General features: G+C 30.4%; 2 protein-coding genes across 2 annotated transcripts; both read left to right on the top strand.

Annotated features, from left to right (window-relative positions):
* The first annotated feature begins 3,613 nt into the window (after positions 1 to 3,613).
* LOC115997915 (dirigent protein 22-like) lies at positions 3,614 to 4,189 on the top strand. Its single transcript, XM_031237335.1, has one exon. The coding sequence runs from the start codon at positions 3,614 to 3,616 to the stop codon at positions 4,187 to 4,189; it is 576 nt and encodes a 191-aa protein (XP_031093195.1).
* A 4,521-nt stretch (positions 4,190 to 8,710) lies between these two features.
* Positions 8,711 to 9,200, top strand: LOC115999357. The gene is made up of 2 exons (XM_031239213.1): positions 8,711 to 8,821; positions 8,958 to 9,200. The coding sequence occupies exons 1-2, from the start codon at positions 8,711 to 8,713 to the stop codon at positions 9,198 to 9,200; spliced, it is 354 nt and encodes a 117-aa protein (XP_031095073.1).
* Positions 9,201 to 10,296: the final 1,096 nt, after the last annotated feature.

The following is a 10,296-nucleotide window of genomic DNA, read 5'->3' as shown; positions in this document are numbered from 1 at the left end:
TCAAATGCGAAGGAGCTTTTTTGGTAAAAAAAATAGAGTTAAATCACAATAATTGATCTAGTTCAAATAAACAATTCAGAATAAAGATAAATTTAAAAAAAAAATGCAGTTCCATTATAGTAATTTTTTGTAAGTTCATATACTTTTTGTCTTTGGGTACATTATTTTCCCTTTTCGGGTACACAGTTGCGTTCTTCGAGTGCATATATAGTAATGCTAGTTAAATTTTGAGTGTTGATTCGAATTTGCTTTGCTCATTTCAAATACTAAGGCCTTTAGAAAAGCCAAAGGCTAACATTACTAATACTTATTTAGACTTGTGATCACAACAAGCTTAAAAAAAAAACTTCCATTCATTTTAGGCTGATGTTCTAGATTAGCTCACCGACTCAAATCTCATATCATTGTTCACCTGGGAGATCTTTTGCACTATAACCATCCATATATATATATATATATATATATATATATATATATATATATATATATATATATATATATACATAATCAGGTGTGGCGTGGTCATTAGGTGTGGCCGTGCGACCTATTTTCAGCCATTAGATCATATTAACTCATCAAATCAACGCGCAATATATATATGTTACAAAACACACAATTCTATGTACTAAAACGCACCAGAGTACCTATAAAACACACCACTCCACACAATATACCAAATGCACCTATTCACTTAAAATTCATCAATATACTTAATAAAACACATCATTCTACGTATTAAAATGTACCACAACGTGCCACATGTCAGATTATAAGCATACACTATTTACACATATTAGAATACATGTGCTAAAATATGCACCATTATTGAAAATCCCCATCCCCAGATTATAAAAATGCACTATTACACTTATTAGAAAACATGTGTTAAAATACACATCATTCAACGTATTAAAATGCACCAGAGGACAGATTAAAACACACCATTCCACATCACACTTATTAGAAACACGTGTTAAAATACACTCCATTCAACGTATTAAAATGCACCAGACGATGTATTAAAACGCACCGGACGACGTATTAAAACACACCATTCCACAACACAGTTACACATCATTCTACGTATGAAAATGCACAAGCGGATAGATTAAAACACAACATTCCGCAACACAATTAATGCACCAACATACGTAATAAAACGCACCACAACATGTATTCAAACACACCACGTTATGTAATAAATGCACCATTCCAATTCACATAATATAAATACTAAAANAAAACACATCATTCTACGTATTAAAATGTACCACAACGTGCCACATGTCAGATTATAAGCATACACTATTTACACATATTAGAATACATGTGCTAAAATATGCACCATTATTGAAAATCCCCATCCCCAGATTATAAAAATGCACTATTACACTTATTAGAAAACATGTGTTAAAATACACATCATTCAACGTATTAAAATGCACCAGAGGACAGATTAAAACACACCATTCCACATCACACTTATTAGAAACACGTGTTAAAATACACTCCATTCAACGTATTAAAATGCACCAGACGATGTATTAAAACGCACCGGACGACGTATTAAAACACACCATTCCACAACACAGTTACACATCATTCTACGTATGAAAATGCACAAGCGGATAGATTAAAACACAACATTCCGCAACACAATTAATGCACCAACATACGTAATAAAACGCACCACAACATGTATTCAAACACACCACGTTATGTAATAAATGCACCATTCCAATTCACATAATATAAATACTAAAATTACCGTAATAATCCCACTTAAACATAAGCGAATATTGAAATTGGACGATGCAGATTAGGCCGCATCACCGCACCGGAGCTCGCCGCCGCATTTGAACAAATATATATATATATATATATATATATCTGTGTGTGTGTGTGTGTGTGTTTGTGTGTATGTATATGGCCAAGTTTTAGTGCGGCCAGGTCTTAACGTGTGGTCCGTGCAGCCGTATCGTTATGTATGCAAAAATGCATCGATAGTATTAGGAAACGCACAACAATGAAACGAACCAATGCACCACAAAATGCACTATACACAAAAAAAAAAACATTATATACCTGACCACACCTAATGGTACGTTTCTGAACACGCTGTGGTGTTTTTATACGTACCTAATGGTGAATTTTGTGGCTATGCATACCTAATGGTGCGTTTTTGTGGTGCATTGGTGCATTTCATTGTTGTGCGCTTCCTAACAATATAGGCACGTTTTTGCATACCTAATGGTGCGGTAGCACGTTAATGCTTGGCCGCATTTGAGCTGAGTTGATATATATATATATATATGTGTGTGTGTGTGTGTGTGTTTGTGTGTGTGTGTGTGTGTATATATATATATATATATATATATATATATATATATATATATATATATATATATATATATATTTAAAAATGGGTTCCTGTGCGGTTGGCTTTCTTAGGTGCGGTTGTGCAGTTGCCTAGGTGCGAGATTTCCCTTTTTAAGGTGCGTTGTTTTCCTTCCTAAGGTGCGTGATTCGTATGCTTAAGTGCGCCATTTTAAAATTTAGGTGAGTGGTTTGTGTTCTTAGGTTGTTTAATTAAGGTGCGCCATTTTAACATTTAGGTGTGTAGTGTGTGTTCTTAATGTGCTTTGTTTGTGTGCTTAAGATGTGTGATTTGTGTACTTAAGTTGCACCATTTTAATGTTTAAGATGCGTCAACTGCACAACCGCACGAGAAGTTATAGCGGCATCTGAACTCTTCCATATATATATATATAGATTTCTATTCAAATATGTCTGCGCCTTCCCGTGCAGTCGGTGCAAAATACACCACTATGTATACAAATACACCACTCAATGTTAGAAAATGCAGAACATTGAAAATACACAAAAACACCAAAAAACACACCACACACCCCAAAATAATGCACCATAACTTCCCTGCCCCTAATGGTGTATTTCCACTGTGTGGTGTATATTTGCATACTTAGTGGTGTGTTTTTTTATAATGGTGTACCTAATATTGCATATTTGTGTTGTGCATTTGACTGGTGTATATTTGTATACATAGTGGTGCGGGGCACTACCACACCTGATTATGACTCTATATATATATATATAAACCACTTACTCCACGTATCAAATAAAATACTTAAATGTTCTGCATATCAATAGACTATATCATCTATTGACTAACATACGCGCACCCTACATAGAAGTTTACAAAATCTTTAATTGCTAAAAATATTGTTGTGTAAACTCTGGATATTCTGATCCATATGGCAACTAACCTATCACATTCTTGTTTTTTTTTTTTTAAAAAAAAAAAAAAAAACCTATCACATTCTTCAATTTCATATTTTATTGATCACACTTCCCATGAAGTATATGTTGCCAGATGTTTTAACTTTTTTTTTATTTTTATTTTCTATTCTCAAGTTTGTACGAAGTACTTATGCAATTTAAAAATATTCTCACTGGCATTATTATTAGGGAACTTTTTTAAATATAAATTTCTTTAAAGTATACAGTTTCCAAATCTTGAAAATACCATGGCATAATATAATTCACGATGATGACTATAAATATGAGAGGATCGGAAGAAAGACAAAAAGAAAAGATGGCAAAGGTTGGCATTTTTGGTTTGCTTTTCATGCTTGTCACCGCCGCTTCACCGGCGGTACATGGCGTGACTTTTGGACCCAAGGCGGTGGACCAGTGGTTCGAAAAGCTTCCCCAGGCCAAAGAAAAGATGAGTAAACTGCATTTTTATTTTCACGACACCGTGACCGGCAAAAACCCAACTGCTTTCCAAATAGCTCAGGCCAACATTACAAACAAATCCAATACTTTCTTCGGCTTCCTATCCATGATGGATGATCCGTTGACAGTGACCCCAGATCCCAACTCCGAGATCGTCGGCCGTGCCCAAGGGATGTACGGTTCCGCATCATTCAACGAGGTTGGGTTGCTCATGACACTAAACTTCGTCTTCACTGATGGGAAATATAACGGCAGTACTCTGAGCGTTCTTGGGCGGAACCCTGTTTTGAACAAGTACCGCGAGATGGCGATCGTGGGTGGGTCTGGTGTTTTCAGGCTGGCTCGAGGCATCGCCACCGCCAAGACGTATTGGTTTAATGCCACGTCTGGCAATGCCATTGTGGAGTATCACGTTGTGGTATTGCATTACTGATCCAGCAGCTGCATCTATTCTTTATTTGTATGAATAATTGTATTTCATGACCATATTTTGTGTGTTTGTGGTCTTTTATGCGGCGGAATTCAGAAACATGTTATCGCTTATCCTATCTTATCTAATCTAAAAACATAATAAGTACGAAGGAAGGTTATACCCTTCATTTGTTTCCGTTAAGTTTTTTTTTTTTTTTTGATACAATATATTAGACAAATATATCCCTACCGTTACAACTTTTGTTATCTTTTTCACTATTGTTACCATGCACATGCATATACTATATATTTTCTTATTTTCTTCAATAATAATAATAATAATAATAATAATAATAATATATACACATTATATATTGGAGTTATATGTTAGTTGTTTCCTAAAATATAAATATAAAATTTATAAAAATATTTTACATTATTATTATTATTTACAATAATTTAAATATCTAACATCTAAATAAATTTAAAATTTTAATATAAACTATTAGCATTAGACGCTTATATTTTGCGCATCGCGCATAAGAAAAACTAGTATTATATAATAAAGCCACATGTTTTGGCCATAAAAAATGGCACCGATTCCGGCCCACGAAAAATGCTGCCGTTTTAGTCGGAGATTTATTTATTAAAATCCCCAGTATTCAATTCGTTTTGTAGCCGGTTTTTCATAGTTCTAAAAAAAAAAAGAAACGTGTTGTTAATCAATTAGATTCATTGGTGGCTATTTATTATCGTCGAGTCTGTTCATTTTACGATCAGGTGAATTAATCTTTGGCAACATTACATTTGCATTCTCTAAGTTATCCGAAATGATTCAATGATTAACAACAAATGCATTATCTACATTTTTCTAGGCAACAAATACAGATTAAGATGCTTCGAATAACCATTACAGTATAGAGTTACAGAGATTGACTGGAATTCAAATACATAGCTAATAGAAGATGGCTCCTTTTTACATTCTCGCCAATGAAGTCACTCCCTTGCAAACAACCAGTGCTATTAAACTGCATGCGTTGTGTACGTACGTATTAAATAAAAGATCATAGTGCAAGTGATTCAATCAAGTGTAGGGAATGCATCTTTCATGAGATTGAGTTATGTCTTTTCTTATAGTTCTTGCTTAAATATCATCTTAATATGTTGGATTTCTATAATTTCAGTAACAAATATTTATATCACTACTATAAATAAGACTTTTAACGTCGGTTTTCTTTCGACGTCGTTCTTCTAGACGTAATATATTAAAAAAACGACGGTCAGTTATTGAACCGATGTCGTATATAGGTTACGACGTCAGTTATTAGAAATAACCGAATTTGTATAATTTTTTTTAAACTTAGGTCCTAAATTTATTAAAAAAATAATAATAAATTACGACGTCGGTTCTTCACATTGTAGGCCTATTTTTTTTAGATATACGACGGAAGTCGTATGTTTATTTATTTATTTTTATTATTATTACAATTATTTTTACTATTTCCATCCAAAACCTGTGCAATTTTACAATTTACACTTCACATCAAATTTTAAAACCTGTGCAACAATTTTACATTCAAAATTAATTAATAACCATCAAACAAATAACTCAAACTAAACATCAAACTAATAAATTGAACTTCAAACATCAAACTAATAATAAACTCCAAGCTAATAACCATCAAACTAATAAACATCAATTAATCAAACCAATAAACATCAAACTAATAAACATCAATATAATAAACATAAACTAATTTAAGACTAATAAATAACACAATTTATTATCAAACTAATTTATATCTATACTATATATAAAAGCATTATCCTCCTCTAGAATTTTCCCGCCCAAAGTAGGGGTATTTTAGTAATATGGTAATTATAATAATAATAATAATATTAAATATTAATAATATTAATTATTATTATAGAATAATATTAATTATAATTGGTTATAATAGGTTATTAGTAATTATGGTAATTATTGTGATAGAATAATATTAATGAGATAAGAATGTGGTTTTGATTGTTACAATTTTTTGTAATATTTATCTAAATGTACTTATATTCTGACTGAGATACAAAAATTATGAATGTCAATCATATTTATTATATTACATATGCTAATAATATCTAATAATTGTAATTGACAAGTCCCATGTAAAATTAAATCAAATATTTATTATATTTTATTTTCAAATCATTTCCAACCAATTCTCAAATGGTAATAACCTACTAACATGAATTGTTTGCTTACATAATATTATTTTATTAAATTAATTTGTTCATTAAATCATAACAAATACTAGCATACTAATGTCACTTATACACGGTAATGTACGTGCAATAAAATTTGTAATATTTATATATACACGAAAATTGTCTTCAAAAAAATATATATATACATGAAGATCACGTCCATAAAGTCATCATTTATTAGTAGAAAATTAAATCAAGAATATGATATATTATTGGAATTGAAAATTAAATCAAGAATATAAAATATTATTGGAATTGAAAATTACAAAATAATATCTATTAATTATAAATTAATTTGTTTATTAAATCGTAACAAATATTTTCAATCATATTATATTATATATATACTATCAAAAAGTACACGAATTACGAATTCTAGCTGATATACAAAAATTACGAATGTCAATCATATATATATATATATATATATATATATATATATATATATATATATATATATATATATATATATATATATATATATATATATATATATATATGTATGTATATGTATATGTATATGTATATGTATATGTATATGTATATATAATAATAATAATAATAATAATAATGATATAACTCCTATGCATATTTATGCCTTAATTGGCACCTAATTGATAGAAAATGAAAAAGGAAACGAAAATCACTAATTGACTATAAATAAAAAAGATCCCTAATTGATTGAAAATGAAAAAGAAAACAGAAATTAATCATTAATACTAGAAAATGAAAATTGAAAAAGGGAATGAGAATTACTAATTGCCTGCAAATAAAAAAAAAAAAAAAAAAGATCCCTACGCCATGCCTATAAAATGATAGGATCAAACTTGGGTTTGCCTTCCCATGCGCACTACTCAAGAGATTCAAGAATTGGATCCTCTCTCTAAGGTTTTTCCAAGAATGGTGGTTGTCGTCATTCCCGGTCTTGATCGTCGTCGCCATTAACATTTCCATTGGTCTGTATTCTCTCTCGGTTTTCTTCCTAATTTCTAAGTTCTCCACATGTATGCATATGTTTATTAGCACGTCTTCCGTGTGCAGGAACATGTATGCATATGTTTAAAGATGAGTTCTTTTTTGTTTTTAAGTCTTTTTTATGTGATTTATTTTTGTATTTACGTGATGATCTAGCATTGAATCAGTTACTTGGACTTTGATGAAATAGTTTAGCATTCAAGTTATTGTTTTTACTATTCAAAGAAAAACAAAAACAAAAACAAACCAACAAAAAAAAACAAAAAATATAAACATATGCATCGATTGAATTGAAGTTTGAGGAATTACCGGAATTAGAAATGGCGAAACGAGAACTTTTGCATCCTTTTCCCCTGAAAATTGAAGTACACGCCCAAACACTTCAGCCCAAACAATTAAAAAAAATATTTAGCTAACAATAGAAAAGGAAAATAAAAATGATTCATAATTCAATGATTAATATTAATAATATTAGTAGTAAAAATGAAAAATGAAAAAGGAAACAAAATTAACTTACAAGGAAAAATAGAAAACATAACGAAATTAACTTACCAGAAAATGAACTAATAATAATAAGGTTACTAATAAAAAGGAAAATCCTAACAAAATTTCCATTTCGTGTTTTCCCGTCCAATCACTTCTGTCCAAACAATAGAAAATGAAAATTTATTGAGGAAACAATAGAAAAGGAAATTAAAAAAAAAGGTCCATAATTTAATGATTAATACTAATAATATTAACAATAAAAAAGAAAAAATGAAAAAGAAAACATAATTTAATAGTCACACATAGAATAATTATAGAATAAAATCTCTATTCTATTTAGTCATACCTTATATAGCCTAAACTACTACACATCATTCCCGTCATTTCCTTTAATAATAAAAATAACAATAACAATAATAATAATAATAATAATAATAATAATAATAATAATAATAATAATTTGGTTACCTTAATTACTTTACTTTCTATATTTTTGTAATATCGTATCAACCATTTGGACATATAATTAAAAATAGAGCAAATTGTCATTTTAGTCCACTGACTATAGGGGTCCTCTTAATTTCAGTCCACGACTTTCAAAAGTGTTAATTGCATACCATGACTTTTCAATTTGTATCAATTTTGGTCACTCCGGCCAAATTGCCAGCCAAATTTTGCCGGAAAATTTTAAAAGTTAAACTAATGAGGGTATTTTAGTCATTTCATATTTTCTTCTTCTTCTCCGGCGAATTCTTCTTCTTCTCCGGTGACTTCTTCTTCTCCGGTGACCCCTCGAAGAAGACCATTTTGTGTCATGTTGACGATGAAGGAGACGGCGACGACGATGGTTAGGAGCTGCGAGCTCTGTAATGGCGAGGCGGCGATTTGTTGCCCGTCCGATTCCGCGTTTCTCTGTTGGAGCTGCGACGCCAAGGTTCACGATGCGAACTTTCTCGTGGCTCGACATATTCGGAATATTATTTGTTTGAAATGTAAATCGTTTACCGGACATCGCGTTTCCGGCTTCGGCGTGGCTCCTATTGCCGGTCACTGTGGTTCGTGCTGAGGAGGCTGATCTCGGCGACGCGGTTTCTTCTTCTTCCTCGTCGTCGGCTTGTGTTTCGTCTACTCACTCCTCCGATCAAAAGAAAATGAGCGATCAGTCTTCGGAGTCGTTTCCTTCGCGAAACGAGTTTTCGATCGAGGTTACTTTTCCGGCGACTGGATTGAAGTGTAAATCAAGATCACCGCCGGTTCCGGCGAAGGTTGACCTCGCAGCCGAGGGGTCACCGGAGAAGAAGAAGAAAATGTGAAATGACTAAAATACCCTCATTATTTTAACTTTTAAAATTTTCCGGCGAAATTTGGCTGGCAATTTGGCCGGAATGACCAAAATTGATACAAATTGAAAAGTCATGGTATGCAATTAACACTTTTGAAAGTCGTGGACTGAAATTAAGAAGACCCCTATAGTCAGTGGACCAAAATGGCAATTTGCTCTTAAAAATATTGAATCTATACTATATATAAAAGTAAAATCCTCCTATTTCATTTTCCCGCCTAAACTTTTGTAGTCAATTAATTAAATATTTTATTAGTCAAATAATTAATAAAGCATATTTAGTAAGAAAATGTAAAATCGAAATGAACTAATATCTATTAATTGGTAATATATTGTTTTTATATTCATATATCAATACTATTAACAAAAGTAAAATCATCCCCTTCAACTTCCCCACACAAACTAATATTACTAATTAATTGGTAAAAAAATTAATAAAATTTAATTGGTAACAAAATTTTATTTACCAAATTCTGAGAACAATTAAATCATTATAATTGTGAGAATATTAGAAACAAATTCTGCAATAATAAATATATAAGAAAATTCCTTAAAAATTATGAGTAATTTTATAAGAAAAAATAATTTACTAATTATTATTTACACAAATAATAATATTTTGAATACTTATCTATACTTCTATATCTATACTACTATTAATAAAAATAAAATCATCCTTTGTAAAATTTCTGCCTAAACAATAGTAAAGATAAAATGGAAACGAAAATTGATTTTACTAATTGATTGAAAATATAAAAAGATCCTAATAGAAAAGGAAACAGAAATTAGGTAAATTGAAAAAGTAAAAGGATATTACTAATTAAATGAAAATTGATTGAAAATTATTTAAAAACTTTAAAAGAAATTAATTACACTTTCCTTTTGAAAACTTTAAGTTATTTAAATTTTAAAAAATTAATTAAACATGGGTTGTTATATTTTATACAATAATTACAATTAATTCATTCAAATATGGAGGAAGAAGAAAAACTAAATGCGATACGGTGAAAATGAATATACTTAAGGTATAAAAGTATAATTGCACATATATTAGTGTAATTGACTAA

This window comes from Ipomoea triloba, chromosome 12, assembly GCF_003576645.1.
Source record: "Ipomoea triloba cultivar NCNSP0323 chromosome 12, ASM357664v1".
NCBI classification, from domain to species: Eukaryota; Viridiplantae; Streptophyta; class Magnoliopsida; order Solanales; family Convolvulaceae; genus Ipomoea; species Ipomoea triloba.
The sequence above is the reverse complement of the archived record's forward strand: the minus strand, read 5'-3'. Positions and strand labels throughout refer to the sequence as shown.

What these genes read in the sequence shown, in the direction of transcription:
- LOC115999357 (XM_031239213.1), top strand. Translation starts at nt 8,711, where the DNA reads ATGAAGGAGACGGCGACGACGATGGTTAGGAGCTGCGAGCTCTGTAAT. An exon ending in GTTGGAGCTGCGACGCCAAG is followed by an intron (nt 8,822 to 8,957) that starts GTTCACGATGCG and finishes CGTGCTGAGGAG; the next exon opens with GCTGATCTCGGCGACGCGGT.
- LOC115997915 (XM_031237335.1), top strand. Translation starts at nt 3,614, where the DNA reads ATGGCAAAGGTTGGCATTTTTGGTTTGCTTTTCATGCTTGTCACCGCC.